Raw genomic sequence first — 21,245 nt, 5'->3', positions numbered from 1 at the left:
GAGACAAATATGGACAAAAATAAAACAAGAGTAACAGCTGTAATCGGATTCGATGCTGAGGGAATTAGATTAGCAATTGAAACTTCCTGGCAGATTAAAACAATGTGCCGGACCGAGACTAGAACTCGGGACCTTTGCCTTTCGCGGGCAAGTGCTCTACCACAGAAGAGCTTCTGTGGAGTTTGGAAGGTAGGAGACGAGTTGCTGGCAGAACTGAAGCTGTGGGGACGGGTCTTGAGTCGTGCTTGGGTAGCTCAGGCGGTAGAGCACTCGCCCGCGAAAGGCAAAGGTCCCAGTTCGAGTCTCGGTCCGGCACGCAGTTTTAATCTGCCAGGAAGTTTTATATCAGCGACTATCCGCTACAGAGTGAAAATCTCATTCTGGAGATTAGGAACTGAGACAATAAAAGTAATAGATGGGTTCTGCTACGTGGGCAGTGAAAGAACTGCTGATGGCCGAAGCAAAGAGGATGTAAAATGTAGACTGGCAATGGCAAGAAAAGCGTTTCTGAAAAAGAGAAATTTGACGGAATGAAATGTAAATTTAAGTGTTCGAAAGTATTTTTGGCTCTGAGCACTATGGGACTCAACTGCTGAGGTCATTAGTCCCCTAGAACTTAGAACTAGTTAAACCTAACTAACCTAAGGACATCACAAACATCCATGCCCGAGGCAGGATTCGAACCTGCGACCGTAGAGGTCTTGCGGTTCGAGACTGCAGCGCCTTTAACCGCACGGCCACTTCGGCCGGCTCGAAAGTATTTTCTGACAGTAATTGCCTGATGTGTAAACTAGAAAGGAAAGGAAACTCTGGGGATAAACAGTCAAGGAAAGAAGAGAATAGTAGATCATATAACTAACAAAGAGGAACTGAATCGAATTGAAAAAAAAAAAGAAATGTACGGAACAATCTGACTAAACGAAAGGATCATATGAGACACACGTTGTGACATGAAGGAATCACTTGTTCGGTAATGGAGAGTAGTGCCAGCATTAAAAACAGTTGAAGTAGACCAAGGTTTGACTGCAGTAAGCAGGTAGAAATGAATACTAGTAGTTATGCAGAGATGAAGAGATTTGCACAAAGTCGACTAGCGTGGAGAGTTATATTAAAACAACAAAAATAGTGCGTGTTTAAAAAATAGTGTCACATATTCCTACACAGGGTTGTATTATTCAAAACTAGAAGAAAATTTGCTATAATTAAATGTCTGGAAACCAATACCTGTTGAGACATGGGTCAATCTGCCTCTCTTTTTCCCATCTGTTAGGTAGTAGCAAACGCTATAGACAGTGCTCCGTGTATTATGATGCATCTTGACATATCCTTCAACTTTCTTCGCAGTAAATCACGCACTCGTTCAAATACACCTGGCTGCATTCCTAATGCGTTGATCACACGCTCCTGTAACGTCTGGACAATGTTGATGAGTTTGGCATGCAATAATGTCTTTAAGCGTCCCAGTGGGCAGAAATCCCGCTGAGGAGCTGATTCAGTTCCCGTTGAATGGCGAGGCCCTGCTATCGAACGTCTTCGACTATTCCATCGCTCATGAATAGTTGCAGAGAGGCACAGTCGCATACTACATAGAAAACGCGATGGTGCTTGGTCGTACATAAACCACAGTCGCTGTCCTTCTGCAAGGGTAACATTCTCCAATAGCGCTGGTAATTCATTGCACAGAAATCAGTGATACATCGCACCTATTAATCTGTTTGGTAAAGTGTATGGCTTTACAAGTCTGCCACCGACAATTCCTGACCACACATTGCTACTGAAGCATACTGATACCTAACCTCCATGACTTCTGGAAGATTTTCATCTCCCCACAGGTGCGTATTTAGGTAATTTACTGCGCCATCTCTTGTGACGGCTTACACCCCACGTACTATTCAATACTCGGCACATGGAAAACGGCGTATATTTGAACAGGTACTGGTTCCCGGATGAACACTCTTGTTCAGAAATAAAACGGAACACCTTGAACGACTAGAGATAGGACATTCATATTTACAGGACATGTACATTAACGTTCTGCAGAAATGATTAGAATTTGAAAGATGAAAACGGAATTGAAAGATGAAAATGGAAATAAGCGTTTGGCGTCATTGGCCGGGAGGCCCCTTACGAGGCAGGTCCGGCCGCCTTGGTTCAAATGGTTCAAATGGCTCTGAGGACTATGGGACTTAACTTCTGAGGTCATCAGTCCTCTAGAACTTAGAACTACTTAAACCTAACTAACCTAAGGACATCACACACATCCATGCCAGAGGCAGGATTCGAACCTGCGACCGTAGCGGTCGCGCGGTTCCAGACTGTAGCGACTAGAACCGCTCGGCCACCCTGGCCGGCGCCGCCTTGGTGCAGGTCTTATTACATTCGACGCCACATTGGGAGACCTGCGCGCCAGATGGGGATGAAATGATGATGAAGACAACACAACACCCTGTCCCTGAGCGGAGAAAATCGCCGACTCAGCCGGGAATCGAACCCGGGGCCGTAGGACGGCGAACCGTCTCGCTGACCACTCAGCTATCGGGGCGGACCAATTTAAAAGATGTCGGACCGCGGGTTCGAGGCACAACACTATCTACCGGTAAAATGTGCTTGCGGTTCTCGTTGTCACTATAAACCGAAGGTAATGAATCAGTGTCACTTGAGCAGACGTGCAGGATGCATCGCAGACGTATGCGCGAATCATACATTCAAATCAGTGAGTTTGAAAGAGGACACAGTATTGGCGTGAGAGAATGTGATGCATCAATCCCGGAAATTACTGCTCGTGTGGAGGGACGAAGTGTTTCGTCAGTGCAACGGGTGTGTAGAGAATGGTTCACTGAAGGCCGTAGAACTCGACGAGATGGGTCAGGTCGCACCAGTCAGACCATCCCCCGAGAAGAACACTTCATCCGAATGGCGCTGCAGTACAGATCTGCGTTCTTCTCGGTTCTAGCAAAACAGTGGACCAGTGTATCACGTCGTACCTCGTCTACTTCTCCGCCTACCTTTGACGAATGTGCAGAAATATGCTAGACGGCACTGGGGGCAGCAATGCCAACAGATAGTGCTTTCGGAGGAATACAGGTTCTCTCTGTTTGAAAATGATGGCCGGATTTTGGTTCACCGCAGACAGGGAGAGCGGAATCGCAGTGAATGCATTCGCACGAGACATAGAGGGCCAACTCAAGGCCTTAAGGTGTGAGGTGCTACTGGGTCCAACCACAAATCACAGTTGGTGCCTGTCCAGGGCACTGTGACCAATGTGTCCTACGCGAATGACATCCTGTGAACCATAGCCATACGATTTCTGCAAAAATCGAAAATGTGTGGGATATGGTGAGCAGATGAGCAGAGTTGTCGCCAATCGAAAATGTGTGGGATATGGTGAATCGATGGTTGCAGTGCTGTGACCCGATGCCAACCACCACAGATGAGCTTTGGAAAAAGGTGAATGCAGCATGGATGGATATATCATAGGATGTCATTCGCGCCTTATACACGTCGATGCCCTTATGTATGCAACAAGTCACCAGGGCCCATGGGGGACCCTGTGCCTGCTAGGCAAGAGGACACATGTTGACCCAAGGTTACTGAAATGCTAATCATTTCAACAGAACTTACTAATGTACTTGTACTGTGAATATGAACGTCCTATCTGTATTCAAGTTGTTGTTCTTTTTTGTGACTGCATAAACCTACTCTACTGGCCATTAAAATTGCTACATCACGAAGATGACGTGCTACCGACGCGAAATTTAACCGACAGAAAGAAGATGCTGTGATATGCAAATGATTAGCTTTTCAGAGCATTCACACAAGGTTGGCGCCGGTGGCGACACCTACAACGTGCTGACATGAGGAAAGTTTCCAACAGATTTCTCATACACAAACAGCAGTTGACCGGCGTTGCCGGGTGAAACGTTGTTGTCATGCCTCGTGTAAGGAGGAGAAATGCGTACCATCACGTTTCCGACTTTGATAAAGGTCGGATTGTAGCTTATCGCGATTGCGGTTTATCGAATCGCGACATTGCTGCTCGCGTTGGTCGAGATCCAATGACTGTTACCAGAATATGGAATCGGTGGGTTCAGGAGGGTAATACGGAACGCCGTGCTGGATCCCGACTGCCTCGTATAACTAGCAGTCGAGATGACAGGCATCTTATCCGCATGGTTGTAACGGATCGTGCAGCCGCGTCTCGATCTCCGAGTCAACAGATGGGAACATTTGCAAGAAAACAACCATCTGCACGAACAGTTCGACGATGTTTGCAGCAGCATGGACTGCCACCTCGGAGACCATGGCTGCGGTTACACTTGACGCTGCATCACAGACAGGAGCGCCTGCGATGGTGTACTCAACGACGAACCTGGGTGCACGAATGGCAAAACGTCATTTTTTCGGATGAATCCAGGTTCTGTTTACAGCGTCATGATGGTCGCATCGTGTTTGGCGACATCGCGGTGAACGCGCATTGGAAGCGTCTATTCGTCGTTGCCTTGCTGCCGTATCACCCGGCCTGATGGTATGGCGCGCCATTGGTTACACGTCTCGGTCACCTCTTGTTCGCATTGACGGCACTTTGAACAGTGAACGTTATATTTCAGATGTGTTACGACCCGTGGCTCTACCCTTCATTCGATCCCTGCGAAACCCTACATTTCAGCAGGATAATGCACGACCGCATGTTGCAGGTCCTGTACGGGCCTTTCTGTATACAGAAAATATTGGACTGCTGCGCTGGCCAGCACATTCTCCAGATCTCTCACCAATTGAAAACGTCTGGTCAATGGTGGCCGAGCAACTGGCTCGTCACAATACGCCATTCACTACTCTTGATGAACTGTGGTATCGTATTGAAGCTGCATGGTCAGCTGAACCTGTACACGCGATCCAAGCTCTGTTTGACTCAACTCCCAGGCGTATCAACGCCGTTATTACGGCCAGAGGTGGTTGTTCTGGGTACTGATTTCATAGGATGTATGCACCCAAATTGCATGAAAATGTAATCACATGTCAGTTCTAGTATAATATGTTTGTCCAATGAATTCCCGTTTATCATCCGCATTTCTTCTGGGTGTAGCAATTTTAATGGCCATTAGTGTAGTAACTTTGCATTGACCAGTCCTACCTCCTGTAGGAGTATGCGACAGTTTTTTTGATGTCCCTGTACAGAGCTGTGCGCCATGCAGTAGCGGCTGGTGTGATGTTGGCAGGTGTTCCTGTGGGGCCCGTTGTCGCTGTCGCCGCTGGTCTCTGCTGGCTCTCCCGTCCTCTCCAGCCAGGCGCCGCTGTTCCCCGGGTCTGCGCCGCGCGCCGGTGACTCCGAGGCGGACAAAGTCAGCAAGTTCGCTCTGCGCATGCTCGAGCGGTACGCGCGCTCTCACGCGCTGCGCCTCGACCTGGCCCCGCGGGATGACACCGACCGTGAGTGTCCATACTGTGTGCGCGCCTGTCTGCATACGCACCGCTGCGCGCACGTGTGCGGCGGCGTGGCCTCGCATCCTCATCAGCCTCGCCCATTCTCGCCACTCGCTGAGCCACGAACGTAACTCCGTCACCGACCCAGCTTTCGCGATGCCGTCAACCGCCGAGATCTGATCAACTGGGGTCGAGCCCACTATTTAAACTGTCTGCGAAATTCACGAAACCATGGGCCACACACGTGCGATCCATCTCTGATAGGAAAGGGCGGACACGATTTATCCCCCCCCCCCCCCCCAACCTCCCGCCTCCACTGCAAATACCACTTAGGCCAGTATTACACTATGAAATTTCTTTGTCAAAGATTTGATCAAAGATGTGATCAAATATTCCGTCAAATATATTTGACAAAGATCTTTGACGTAGCGCTAGAAGGGGTATTACACTGTCATCATATTTTTCGTTAAAGTTCAAGATGGCTGACAATAACAACTTGTTATTAACCAAAGCAGTTGCATGTACCACAACTGCACTGTGTGCACATGCGGAAAAGAAGCGGGGGGGGGGGGGGGGGGGAAGTAAACATACCTGGGTGAAGCCGTGGGTTTTACGACGACACGATAAAAGCATTCAACAAAACTTGTTACGTGACCTTATAGTGGAGGACGTCGAGTCGTACATCAATTACTTAAGGATGGATGAGCATACATTTCTGTATGTGCTCAATGAAGTGTATCCTCTTATCAGAAAGCACAATATTCACTTAAGAACTGCTACATCTGCAGAAGACAGGCTCACTGTAACACTCCGATTCTTTGCTACAGGAGAGGGTTATGTTAGATAAGGTCTGGTTAGGTTAGGTCAGGTCAGGTCTCCAATCTTCTTATTCTATTTTTGTATTCAGCGTGCCTCACGTTGTAAAGCGCCTCATCAGCTTCATACATCTCTATTAATTCTGTAGTTGTCGGAACACACCAGTTGTATTTACCGGCAATGTTTATTAAAACGACAGAATGCTGCAGCGATGCTAGCGCTCCATGTGGTAACATGTCACATTGCAGTGAACAGAAGACAAGCGACTTCTTTGATCAAATCTACAGCGAGGCCCTAGATTTGATCAAATATTGGATGACATTTGACAAAGTTCCCTATTACACCATCAAATATCTTTGACAAAGATATTGGACAAAGATATTTGACAAAGAAATTTGATAGTGCAATACCGGACTTACGCTCATCCCACTTTTAACATGCCATAGATCCCTAGAATTGTAAGAATAACAATAAAATTATCGTTTAAATAACTTACGGGTTTGCAGTCGGGTGACGTCGTCGACCACCGCCAATATTTCGGCAGGAGCATACCCTGCCATTCTCAAGGCACAACTGCAAGGAGGAATCAGTGTGCAAGGTAATTTAATACCTCCGTCCACAGAGGAGAAACAAGGAAGATACCACACACAGAACAAGTAACCGCAGAGTCAACACACAACCAAAGACAACCAACATCAGAAATATCGATAGTGACTATTAATCAGCACTAATTCTGTCCCTCTGTCTTTGATGAGAGACAGAGCCGGTTTCCAAGCAGCATTTAAACAAAATCCACCATCTCTGTTTATAAGGTTGATTGATAGTTTGATTTCAACAGCTTCCTTAGTAACACTATCCCAATAGCTGGACGTGCAAGCCAGACTCTTCGTGTTGTTGTATTTCATAGGATGACCGGTGTCAAGGCAATGTTCTGCAATAGCGGATTTGCTCGGCAGTTGTAAGCGTGTGTGACGTTTATGTTCAATACACTGGTCTTCCACAGTCCTGATTGTCTGACCAGTATATGACATGCCACAACTGCAAGGAATGCGATAGACACCAGCCTTACGCAATCCAAGATCATCTTTTACGGACGCCAACAGGGCCTTAATCTTAGAAGGTGGTCGAAAACACATTTCACAACACATTTCCGCAAATTCCGGCCAATCCTGTTGGAAATGCTTCCTGCATAAGGCAAAAAGGCCGTGAACTTAGGTGCCACTTCGTTGCTATCGTCACTCACCCGTTGCACAGAAGGCTGATAGCGCAACGCACGTTTTATCTGCCTCTCACTATAACCATTCTGACGTAAGGTGACTTCGAGATGTGATAGCTCAGCTGCCAAACTTTCAGTGTCTGAGATAACGTGGACCCTGTGAATTAAGGTACGAAGTGCTCCTTCATGCTGAGCTGGATGGTGACAACTACCAGCTCGCAGATACAAGTCAGTGTGAGTAGACTTCCTATAAACAGAATGTCCCAAAGAACCATCAGTCTTCCTTCTGACCAACATATCAAGGAAGGGAGGGCATCCATTCTTTTCCACCTCCATAGTGAACCGAATATTCGGGTGGATTTAATTCAGGTGTTAAAAAACCGGTTTAAATTCTCACTACCATGAGGCCCTTGCACATTGCTTCCTCCTTGCAGTTGTGCCTTGAGAATGGCAGTGTGTTCTCCTGTCGAAATATCGGCGATGGTCGACGACTTCACCCGGCAGCAAACCCGTAAGTTAACTGAACATTCAATACGCCGGGAAAAGTTAAGGTCTCACAATAAAATTATCATTTGGTCAGTTTGGACCTTTAGGATCACAGGTGACATGTTCAGTTCGTCTTCTTTCTTCCTAATACCTCTTTATTCTCTAGCCCCTCCTGGTTCTCTCTGTTTTCGTGATCTTAATTTTGCCCATGGTATCAGCTTACCTATGACTATCCATAGATGTGCCTGTCCTGCACTGCTGCGTATGGATTTTTTCGCTTCTTCCAATTGTTTTCCAATCCCCCTGACTTCTCTCATCCAATTGTTCCTTGTTAAACATGTTGCTTTCTATATCTTCTTGGTCAACGTGTTGTCCTCCATCTTCATGATGTGCCTGGTAAATCTCAGGCTTCTCTTCCGCATAAAGCATGAGATTTATTCAGCACTTTCACACAGCTCCAGCTTCTGCCTTGACTTACGTATCCAGAATTCACCTTGTTTTCCCGTGCTCCGTATGTCTCTCAAGATCTTTCTCGCCTCTTTCTCCAGCCAGATGCAAGCTCTCTTGCCCAAGGTGGTTGACTCGGTTGCATGCAATGATTGTTGACATATTGTGTCTCAGTCTGGTGTTCCTGGAAGATTTCTTTCTTTCCATAGATTGTATTTTCCACATACCGTAATTTCTTCAGCGTTTGGACCTATCTTTTCTGCTATTGTTGGACTGTAACTTGCCTCTCACGTTTTCCTCCACGTAACGAAAGCTGTTCACGTCTTCCAACACCTGATCTTAGCCTTACAGTTGGTCTCTGCATCCAGGGGCCTTGGTCTGTTGTACGCTATCTTGAGATTGGCTTTTGCCTCAACTACAGCAAGATTTTCCAGTGAAATTTTTGCATCTTCTTCGTTCACACTTTTAATAATAAAATACATATTTAATAAATTCGTATATCATTTGTACACATCAATGCTTAGTACATTGCTTTAACATAACTTCCAAGAAATTGCAAAATCAGAGAAAGCATTTGACAAGCATTCGTCCAAAAACTTGAGATGTGCGTGTTTCATCTGGTTGATTTAAGAACTGTAATAGAAACAAATTCTCACATCTTAGACATCATCATAATATGCCAAACATGAAGTCGAAGCGTGCTCTGATAAATATAAATTTTTCATTTAGCACAACGATTGTGAACACAGGACTGCACACTGTGCTTATGTGAGCGTGCAAACGAAGGAAACGCTGTTTCTGTTACTCCTTCTCGCCTTTATTCGAGAAGTCAGTCCGTTATCTCTTTTCTTGGTAGAGGATCTTTCCCTTTCTATGAAGCCTTACCAAATTTCTTGCGGTTGTCTGGTTCTCCTGTACACCCACGAGCTGTGTTGGATTTCTTGTTCGCAGCAGGTACGGTCATCGTGCGATTTTTCGCCTATATCTGACTGAAATGTTTTCTGCAGACAATCACGCCGCAAACCGTTCCACATAGGTAGACCCTCACGCACGCTGCTGAAAAATATCATGCGTTAAACGTAGCTTGTAATTTCCAGAACTTCTTGCCATTTTCGAGACTTAGTTTTGATGTTACAATATTTTTCGTAAGTTAACTGAGATATTTTGAAATTTAGATGTCTAATTGCTTTCTTTCTCACGGGAGGGGTGGGAGGAGGGGGGGGGGGGGAGAAGTCCTGACACCCTTCTCCCTTGGATCCATGCAGTACCTAACACAGAGTTACAAGGTATACCGAGTAACTGACCATGGCACAGGCATGGTGTGTCTCCTCAAGTAGGATCTATTACGCAAGTAGGAGGTGTGATGCAGGCATTACAGGATGTGTAGTGTGAAGATCTATAAGAATGACTAGTTGCAGTTACCTGTTATTTCAGCTGATCTTATAAATGGAGCACTGACATTTTATTTTGCTGACTGTAGGTGTAGTAATCCACAATGAGCCAGATAGACATGCACAAACATTTCGACTTTAAAATCAGTCCAGTCTGAACCAGATATGCAGTTGTAACACCCACTACCCACTTACATGTCTCCTGATAGAAATTGCAAACTTCTTCAATTGTTAGACAGGACCTGGTTATGGTTCATGGGGGAGATGTCAAGCGATCTGCCTCCAAGAAATTTCTCTTCAAGTTTTCAGAGGGAAAAGTTCGTATGAGGGCCCAGTTTTTTTACGAAATTCTTATTCATAAAACCAGAAGTTACCGCCTGGACTTCTTTGTATTCAGATGTCGGAATATAATAGCGCTAGGGTGAACATACTACCTGTAGCTGTAATATGAAGAGATTCATGGTCTATGGTAGCGTCTTTGATTAAGAATCAAAACGTGCTGGCTCCCGGGTTCGAGCCTCGCCACTGCTTTGATTCTGAATAAAAAACATCAGCATTGGCGGCCGAAGACTTCCGGCATACGATGTTACTCCCTCGCTCTACCATCGGCCTTGTCAAAGAGGGTGGAGGAGCGGATAGAGGTTCAGAGCACTCTTTTGCCCTTCATAGTTGGAAGAATCAGCAATCATCAACACCTTGAGGATGCAGAAGGCACATAACGTATAAACACAGGACAAGTTCCCTGTAACTGAGTCATGATGATCTGTCCATTGGAAAAAGATTCCAGACTAGTCCCCCATTCGGATCTATGGGATGGGATTGCCAAGGGGAGATGACCATAAAAAAAGATGGAATAATTAACGAAGGGTTAACGCTCTACGAGACGGGGCGTGGAATGTCAGAAGCTGGAAGTGGTAGGGAAGCTAGAAAATCTGAAAAGGGAATTGCTTAGGTTCAATATACACTAAGTGATCAAAAGTATTCGGAAACTTGGCTGAAAACGACTTACAAGTTCGTGGCACCCCCTCCATTGGTAATGCTGGAATTCAGTATTGTGTTGGCCCAACCTTAGCGTTGATGACAGCTTCCACTCTCGCAGGCATATGTTCAATCAGGTGCTGGAAGGCTTGTTGGGGAATGGCAGATCATTCTGCTGCACTGAGGAGAGGTATCGATGTCGGTCGGTGGGGCCTGGCACGAACGCGGCGTTGTCCTAGATCACAAAGGTGTTCTATAGGATTCAGGTCAGGACTCTGTGCAGGCCAGTCCATTACAGAGATGTTATTGTCGTGTAACCACTACACCACAGGTAGTGTATTATGAACAGATGCTCGATCGTGTTGAAAGGTGCAATCGCCATCCCCAAATTGCTCTTCAACAGTGGGAAGCAAGAGGCGCTTAAAACATTAATGTAGGCCTGTGCTGTGATACTGCCACGCCAAACAACAAGGTGTGCAAGCCCCTTCCATGAAAAACGCAACCACACCATATCACTACCGACTCCGAATTTTACTTTTGGCACTACACACGCTGGCACATGACGTTAACCGGGCATTCGCCATACCCATACCCTGCCATCGGATAGCCACATTGTGTACCGTGATTCGTCACTCCACACAACGTTTTTCCATTGTTCAGTCGTCCAATGTTTATGCTCTTACACCAAGCGAGGGGTCGTGTGGTATTTACCGGCGTGATGTGTGGATTATGAGCAGCCGATCGACCATGAAATCCAACTTGTCTCACCTCCAGCCTAACCGTAGTTGTACTTGCAGTGGATCCTGACGCAGTTTGGAATTCCTGTGTGATGGTCTGGATACATGTCTGCCTATTACACATTACGACCCTCTTCAACTGTCTGTGGTCTCTGTCAGTCAACAAACGAGGTCGGCCTGTACGCTTTTGTGCTGTACGTGTCCCTTCACGTTTCCACTTCACTATCACATAGAAAACTGTGGACCTAGGGATGTATAGGAGTGTGTAAATCTCGCGTGCAGACGTATGACACAAGCGACACCCTATCACCCGAGCATGTTCGAAGTCCGTGAGTTCCGCGGAGCGCTCCATTCTGCTCTCTCACGATGTCTAATGACTACTGAGGTTGCTGTTACGAAGTACCTGGCAGTAGGTGGCAGAACAATGCACCTAATATGAGAAACGTATATTTTTGGTGGTGTCCGGATGCTTTTGATTACATAGTGTAGATGTAGTGAGAATCAGTAAAGTGAAATGGAAAAAAAGAAAGATTTCTGGTCGGATAGGTACAGAGTAATATCAACAGCAGCAGCAAATGGTATGCCGCGATTAGGATTCGTTACGAATAGGAAGGCACGACAGAGAGTGATTTACTGTGAACAGTTCAGTAATGGGATTGTTTTCATCAGAATTGACAGCAAACTAACATTGACAACGAAAGTTCAAGTGTACATGCCGACGTCGTAGGCATAAGATGAAGAGCTAGAGAAAGTGTACGAGGATATTGAAAAGGTAAATCAGTATGCAAAGGCAGATAAAAATTTACAGTCGTGGGGGATTGGAATGCTGTTGTAGTGAAGGGAGTGGAGTAAATAGTTACGGGAGAATATGGGCTTGGTAGCAAGGAATGAGAGAGGACCAAGACTAATTGAGTTTTGCGATAAATATCAGTTAGTAATAGCGCAGGCACTGATATTTCATATTTTTCTCCAGTACCAGGTCATCGACTTTCAATAAAATGTCCTTCCTGGGCGGGAATATACGTAACTTAGGAGTGCAAGTTGTGACACATGGTCGACGACGTATGGAAGTTTAGGCCTGGCCGTGATTCGTACTCCGATGGCCGAAGCTGTTAAGGCGACTGCTGGCGCAAAGCTGGAAACCCGGTTCGAGTCCCGGTCCGTCTCAAATTTTCACTGTCATTCCAATATAAAGCCGACGGTGGTTCACATTTGGAACTGCAAATGCAAATTCTGTATTTCTTGACGGCTGTAGTCGCTGCAGAGTCTGATCCTTCGGACATGCATGCATTTCCGAAGTAATACTGCATCGTGCTTCCAAATAACAAAGGCACTGCTATTCGGTATTCGAAAAAGAAATGATTGTCGGAAGGACTGACTCAGCATATACGAAAGTCAAAACAACAATTAAATGCAAGGGCGGTAACATTAAGAGAACAATGCGGAAGAGAGAGCGGATAGGTGGAAGGCCTCTATGCGGGGGAAGATTTGTCTGATGTGATAGAATAAAAACAGGAGTCGATATAGAAGAGATAGGGCATCCAGCGTTAGAATCATAATTTAAAAGAGCTTTGGAAGGCTTAAGATCAAGTATAGGACAAGGATTAGACAACATTCCATCAGAATTTCTAAAATCATTGGGAGAAGTGGCATCAAAACGACTATTCCCTTTTGTGTGTAGAATGTATGAGTCGGGTGATATACCATCTGACTTTTGGAAAAATATCATCCACACAATTCCAAACAGCAAGAGCCGACAAGTTCCACAATTATCGTACAATTAACTCAGCACTTCATGAGTCCAAGTTGCTGACAAAAATAATATACAGAAAAATGGAAAACAAGACGGAGGATCTGTTAGATGACTATCAGTTTGGCTTTGGGAAAGTTAAATGCACCAGAGAGGCACTTCTGACGTTTCGATTGGTAATGGAAGCAACACTGAAGAAAAATTAAAACTGTTCATAGGATTTGTCGATCTGAAAAAAGAGTGCGACAATGACAAATGGTGCAAGATGTTCGAAATTCTGAGAAAAATTGTGGTAATTGTAGGAAAAGACGGGTAACATACTGTGCAATATGCACAAGAACCAGGACAGAACGATAAGACGGGAAGACCAAGAGAGAAGTGCTCGAACTCAAAAGGGTGTAAGATAGGAATTTAGCTTTTCGCTGCTACTGTTGAGCCTATACATCAAAGAAGCAATCCTATACATTGAAGAAGCAATGACGGAGATTAAAGAGAGGGTCAAGAGCTGTTTTAAAATTCAAAGTGAAAGGATATCGATATAAGATTACTGACATCAGTGAAAGTGAAGAAGTATTACAAAATCTGTTGACTAGAATGAGCAGTCTAACTAGTACAGAAAATGGACTGAGAGTAAATCGAAGAAAGAAGAAAGTAATGAGAAGTAGCAGAAATGAGAACGGCGAAAAATTTAACGTTATAATTGGATATCACGAAGTAGGCGAAGTTAAGGAATTCTGCTACCTATGCAGCAAAGTAATCCACGACGGACGGAGCACGGCGGACATAAAAAGCAGACTAGCTCTAGCAAAAAGGGCATTCCTGACCAAGACACGTCTACTAGTAGCAAACATAGGACTTAATTTGAGGAAGAAATTTCTAACAATTAACGTTTGGAGTACAGCATTGTTATGATAGTGAAACGTGGACTGTAAGAAAACCGGAACAGAAGAGATGTAGTGTTACAGAAGAAAGTTGAAAATTAGCTTAAATGAAAAGGTAAGAAATGAGGAAGTTCTTCGCAGAATCAACAGTGAAAGGAATATAGGCCGATGGAAAACATTGACAAGAAGAAGCGACAGGACTATAAGAAATCAGTTAAGACATCAGGGAATAACTTTCACGGTACTACAGGAAGGTGTAGAGGGTAAAACTATACCGGAAGATAGAGATTGGAATACATCTAGCAAATAATTGAAGACGCAGGTTGCAAGTGCTACTTCGACCCGAATAGGTTGTCACAGGAGAATCATTCGTGGTGGCCCGCATCAAACCACTCAGACGACTAATGAATCAAAATAAACAAATAAAACTGTAGAACATTCCTCGTCCACTGCTGTGTTCAGTCCATAATTAGTAAATACGACCGCGTATCTGTCCCAGTCGCATCCGAAACGAGGGCACTGGTCCGGTATGCAACGGCCGCTGCACGTCGCCGGGCACTGATCCAAGCAGAATCGTCGTCGGACATGTGTGCCACTCTCGCCATTCTGCAATTCAAGGAGGTTCTCATTTGACAAGTCGACCTGGCACCCATCTGTGAACAAGTGATGAGAATTTTAGCATCAGTTTGACGAGTTTCTGTTGCACCGCCAGAAAGCTATCTTTTCTTTTTATCATCATATCGATCGACTAGGGTCACGTAATAACTTCAGTTCCTTATCTATATTTGTTGTTTACTACTTTTCCAGTACTCCATCTTGTACTCGTCTTTTCCTTTCTTCTGTTGATTTCATCTTTTTCTGCTTCGAAAACCTAAATTTGGTTCTTATTCTTGAGACGATTTCTTCTGTTATTTTCTATCTCCTTTTTGGCATCTGGTTGATACTGCTGACTCCTTTTTCCAGAAATACAATAATGTTTATTTCGTTAGCCAGTCGTCGTCCATTCGTTGGAACTGATCAAAGAGAATTAACTTCCGCTTTGTCATTACTTGTGATATTTTCTTACAGTTTACTAGATTTATATTATTTTCTACCCATCTGTAGTTTATACCTCACCCATTATATTTCTCATAATACATCTTTCATGTATCTCTTCTCTATCAAGCTTACAGTTCGTTCTAAAGCATTCACTTATGTATAAACATTCTGGTCTTACCACTGTAGTGTAATGTTTTAGTTCTATATTTCTACAGATCAATTCTTCTCGTAGATATTTTAGTTAAATCATACTATTTTTCCATTTTATTAACTCTTACATCAAATTTATAATACATTTGTGACAGAGCTATAAAAGTAAGTTACAAATTATTATGGCAGCCCAAGTAACTTTTATTCAATTTTGCACTACACTTCAAAGTGATACAGATGCATGACAATAGCTTTCAGTATAGTCACTGACTCTTTCTAAACAATGGTTGAAGCTTTCTACCACTCATTCAATTCCTCAACAATAGAAACAGAGTGTCCTAGGTTCCTGCAGGTAGTCAACACTGCAGCTCTTCTGACTGCTAGTAGGATGCAGGATCGGAAGCGTGTCAAGGGTATGCCTGCCTGCAGGCGCCTACGATTCTTGTCACAATTTTTGTCGGTACAGGTACATTTTTAACGTGCTCAACAAAGGTGTCCAGGTGACAGTGATGGTGTTTCCAAATTGGGTGGTCTTCGAGGGATCCATTTCCGTTTTATTCGAGCGTTTTTCAATGTTGCACCACTCTGAGATCACACAACAACAGGGCTCAAAAACCATAAGAACCCTTTGCGACTTCGTATCACGTTCAAATTTCGTCGAATTGTTTTGAATGGTCACAGTAGTTCCACACTGTACACTAGATCAAAAACTACAGTCCTACTGCACTCCAAAGGGTGTGATCATTGGTGTAAACAATATGTACAAGAAGTGAGAGGCAACAAAACGAATGGAAGGTAAAGAACAAAGTGCTCAGATGGAACGTGGTACCCTACTATTCACTCTGTACATCGAAGAAGTAGCAATGGAAATAAAAGATAGATTTATGAGTGGAATTAAAATTCAGTATGAAAGGATATCACTATTTAACCTTATCCTCAATGAAAAAAATAATTACAGGACCCCTTAAATGAAATGTCTAATGAGCAACGAATATGGACTGAGAGTAAACAAACGTAAATATGAAAGTAATGAAGAGTAGCAGAAATAAGATAAGCGACAGAATTAACACAAAAATTGGAGACCACAAACTTGACGAAGTGAAGGAATTGTGCCACCTTCGAAGCCAGAAAACAAGTGACAGACGAAACAAAACACATAAGGGATATAAGAAGAAAACTAGTACAGGCAAGGAGGTCATTTCTCGCTAAGTCTACCAGCACCAAACACTGTCCTTCCTTTGACGAAGGAATTTCTAAGAAAGTACATCTGGTGCACATCATTGTATGGAAGTGAATCGCAGACTGGCTAAATCGGAAAAGAAGAAAATCGATGTGGCGTTACAGAAGGATGCTTGAAATTAAATGGTCTAATAAGCCAAGGACTGAAGGGTCGTCCTCAAAATCAGTGAGGAGAGCAGTGGCTAGAAGAAGGGATCGGACGGTAGGACTGGTGTTAAGAAATCAGGGACTAACTTTCCTGTCTAATATCGGCCGTCTGATCGTCAGTTGTTTCACACAAATGGCCTCTGAAAATCATATGTACGGTTTCCGATTAGTCATGACGACGGCCGTTTCTTTGCAATTAGAAATAGGTAACTTGTTGCTCAGTCTAACTTTTCTTCTTCTGCTTCGTTGCACAAAAAGTCATTCCTAGCAGATCAGCCAACATTTTCAAAAGCAAGTGGCAACCTGACAACCGCTGGCCGGAGTGGACGTGCGGATCTAAGCGCTACAGTCTGGAACCGAGCGACCGCTACGGTCGCAGGTTCGAATCCTGCCTCGGGCATGAATGTGTGTGATGTCCTTAGGTTAGTTAGGTTTAATTAGTTCTAAGTTCTAGCCGACTGATGACCTCAGAATTTAAGTCGCGTAGTGCTCAGAGCCATTTGAACCATTTGGATCCTGACAACCCAAGAACGTTTCAGATTCTATTGATCATTTAAATGTGGGCAAATATCGATTGTGGAAGAGGAAATCACGCAGCTAGAACCGTAATTTGAAAATAGATTTTGGAATGTATACATGATAAACCAGAAGCCGTAGTGGCAAATCGTGTGCAAACAACCGGATTTGGAAGCGCTAAGTAAACGCAGTGAAGGAGAAAACGAAAAAATCTCGTCCGATCGTCGTCGATAAATGTTTGCACCGTATTCTGCCGTCGTAAAAAATGGAAAAAAAGAGAGAGACGATTTTCCGTTTTGGGAGCCAACAGCGCCATGATAGTTGCGGTTCTTGTCAAGGTGTTACGAGTAGTTCTTGTGTTGCTGCTAAATATTGCTCGGAGTCGTCATCATGTTTTTTTTTCTTTTTTCCCAAAGGTCTGCGACAAACAGTTGCTGCACACTGAACTCGTAATCATTGCTCGCTTCTAGGGCTACTTTCATTACGAGACTGTGTTCTACTTACTGAGAAAACAATAGTCTCCTGTGTCGTTGTGCTGTATCCATTATTTTTTGAGTCCATACATAATTTTACTTTCATTCTTTTAGATCTATCTTTGTTGTTCGGTTCACTACCGTTGAAAATTTCCAGTGGAAAATTGTTTGAATACTGGCTCCCCATGTGCACACTCTTTACTAGAGATAGTTGCGGAGAAAAATTGTTTTCAACGTAAAGAAAAACGTCACCACAGGACTAAACCATTGTTTTCGTTGCACTTCATTCTTCACACACCGACCTCTCCAAGATATCTGCACGATTACATGAATCGCCCCAGTTGTGACGTCTTAATTATCTGATTATCAGATACACAATTTTTACATCCAGCAAGGTGAATGTGGCTAATGTTAACTAAAATCGTTCAAAAAACCAGCAGCAGACGGAGTTCACGTGGAGAACATTGGTGCTAAACAACACTAACAAGAGGAACACGTCCCTGCTTTCTCCCTCTCACACGCCTGTCAACGAGGCTTAACAACTTCTCTGCCGAAGTTCTCACTGTATTTAGCATGTCATGTGAGTGAAGCAAAAGAGTCTGATTTCTCAGTGGTCGTTGAAGAAGTATACAAACCAAAACCAATATAGCGAGGGGCAGAAAGTTTTTTTGAAAAAATAATGTCCCACACACCAATAACACTCCTTTACCTGACGTTGAGAAGTTTATATTTGGGATTTGCGATATTCCGAGAGAAATTTCTATCTGAAAAGTACCACATTTTTTTATATTGTTGTTTGTGCTGCTCTCCCTTGCGTACAATGTACACTACCACAGTATCTGGAAGGTCAAGCATACGAAAATTATAGCTAGAGAATCCATGGAGAATCATTACTGTCAGGCGAAAGTTAGAATCCTCAAGGCTGCTGTTTCAACCGCAGCACTATTGTACTCGGTAGATTTTGTGCAGCTTTAGGGAATATGTGGTGAAGAATACGATATAATAACTTGATGGTTCAATCTTAAATATGCTGCCCTATTCCAGTGGCAAGTCGGGGGCATCATCTTAGTGCAGATGAGATGAGGAAGGAGGAGACAGAGGAGTAAGATAGTAAGGGCCCCTGCCTAGGGTTACAGGTGAAAACTAGTCAACGCTCTCGAAGGTGGAGGAGGTCTTCCACAACAGCGGAGAGACCACGAAAGCCAAGGAGAGTAAACCCCAGGTGAAAATAGTGCAAGCTCTGAGGCTGGAAGGAGGCAGCCCCGCCACTGAGCTGTCCCTGCTAGGCGCTTGTGACATGGCCAGGCAGAAGCCAGAATAGCCTCAATCTAGAAGTGGAGTAAATGTTGAGTGAATGGGAAAGACGAAGAAATAAGAGTAGATTGCCTAAAAATTAGTTTTCGAGTCTTGGAATGTAAAATGAAAATGAATTAGTAAGACTGTTGAAAACTGTTTTGATGGATGTAGCCTTTATCACTGAAACAATAATGAAGCTTAATGATAACAAATATGTGGAGGATTATATATTGTTTCTCATTGGGGTGGCCGAGTAGCAGAGAGCAAGCGAAGGTGTTGCAATTATGATAAAAAGAACTCTAGAAGAAAGAGTTAAGAGCTACAAATGTATCTCAAGGATGGTTCAAATAGCTCTGAGCACTATGGGACTTAACTTCTGAGGTCACCAGTCCCCTAGAACTTAGAACTACTTAAACCTAACTAACCTAAGGACATCACACACATCCATGCCCGAGGCAGGATTCGAACCTGCGACCGTAGCGGTCGCGCGGTTCCAGACTGTAGCGCCTAGAACCTCTCGTATCTCAAAGAACGTCGTTAATATTTACGAACCTTCAAACCGTTTTTTTACTAAAAAAGATCTTATGAATTGTTGGGATTCACTATGAATGAAGACTCTCCAAGCCACTTTAGCTGTTTTGTAGTCCTTTATGGAGAACCGGACCGGTTTTACACCGCTTCAGATGCATCCTCAGGTAATGCACTGTTAATTAAAATGTAATTTTTTAGAATATAATTTTCATTCAGTGTGAACCCTATCAATTCAAAAGACCATTTTTATAGTAAAAAATGGTTTGATGTTTCTTAAATATTAACAATGTTTTTTTTGGCTATCTACAAAATAGTATGTATCTCGAACAGAAATATGCTTGTACGTCCGAAGCATCATCGAGGAATTCTTACGCTATACCCCAAAGGAGGAAAAGAAGAAGAATCGGAACAATTTTGTAATATGTTACAAAAACTGGTTAGCAAATTTGCAAATATTAATCAAAGTACCATAGTTAGAGACTTAATGCGTGAATAGGCAGCAGATACATCCCTCAATTGTATAGGTTCTTTTGGAGAAAGTGTAAGACCATGAGGATTTGTAAGTTTTAACGAACTGAAGGCACAGAATGTTTTCTTAGTAAAAAGATCTACACAAATAGAGAAAAATATATACACAATACAGATGGTTAGTAACTGATTACATCGTCACAAATAACAAAACAGCCGGACAGGCTACAGATGTTAGAGTATATAGAGGTTACGATATAAGCTCAGACCACTGTCTTCTACTTCGTAGCATTGATTGTATGCTAGATAGTAGATACAGAGAAGAAACAGATATCCACAAGAAGAAACTTATAAAATAAATCTGCTACAATGTAAGAGTATTAATCTACTTTCTCAACACCGACTAAATCAGAAATTCCAGCAATGACAAACAAAACATAAGATAGAGGAGGAATGGAAGGATATTGAAAATGCCGTATGTAAAGCAGCCACAGAATTTTTAGGAGAAAAAGTAAATATTGGAGAAAAAAATTTGTGAAGATCTGGACTGAATAAATTCAAGACGCTGTTTAGGATAAGTACACAGCTTTTAGAGAATTTTTGAGCAAGAATCTGAAGTTTATAGCATAGAGAGAAATGTAGCAAAGAACCTAGTAAACAAGAGTAATTACGATTCATGGAATAGATTGATTTCAAACATTCAAAACAATGTACATTGTTGACGGTCTTTCTGTTACAAGGCATTGAAATTATTGCATAAGGAATAGAAAGATTCTTGTGGGTGAGATACCATCTCTCTTGAGGAGGTTATCGACGCAGTCAAAGCCTTAAAAAACTGAAAAGCAGCAGGAATGGACGGGATTAATACTGAATACTGGAAATAAGATGGCACAATGTTGAACTCATGCATCTGCTGAATATGTGTGTGAGAAAAGAAAGAACACCGGAAAATTTGCCAAAAGTGAAAATCTTTTTCTTTACTGGAAAAGTGACAGGAGTGAATGTGAAAATTATAGGGACGTCAGCTTTCTGGAAAGAACCTGTAAAGTATACTCAAGAATAATCGGCAGTAGATAGCAGACGCTGTCATCGTCTAATACAATGTACCACAACTTGCAATACTACGATTTTCAGTTTTTCACACATTACCTAGTGGACATAGGCAATAGTAGTAACAGCAGGCAAAAGCTATGTGCAGCTCGTTTATAATATTCCAAGAAGACTGACCAATATTCTTTTGCTATGTTACAATTCCTTCAGTGTT

The 21,245-nt window shown here is 43.3% G+C and overlaps 1 protein-coding gene across 1 annotated transcript in view; it reads left to right on the top strand.

Annotated features, from left to right (window-relative positions):
• The window catches only part of LOC124788528, an 83,674-nt gene that overhangs the window by 17,179 nt on the left and 45,250 nt on the right, over positions 1-21,245 (top strand). The window contains exon 2 of the mRNA XM_047255799.1: positions 5,217-5,427. Within this exon, the coding sequence (XP_047111755.1) occupies positions 5,217-5,427 (211 nt within the window). The remainder of the gene's footprint in view (positions 1-5,216; positions 5,428-21,245) is intronic.

This window comes from Schistocerca piceifrons, chromosome 3, assembly GCF_021461385.2.
Source record: "Schistocerca piceifrons isolate TAMUIC-IGC-003096 chromosome 3, iqSchPice1.1, whole genome shotgun sequence".
NCBI lineage: Eukaryota > Metazoa > Arthropoda > Insecta > Orthoptera > Acrididae > Schistocerca > Schistocerca piceifrons.
Note: the sequence above shows the minus strand (reverse complement) of the source record. Positions and strands in the feature narration are given on the sequence as shown.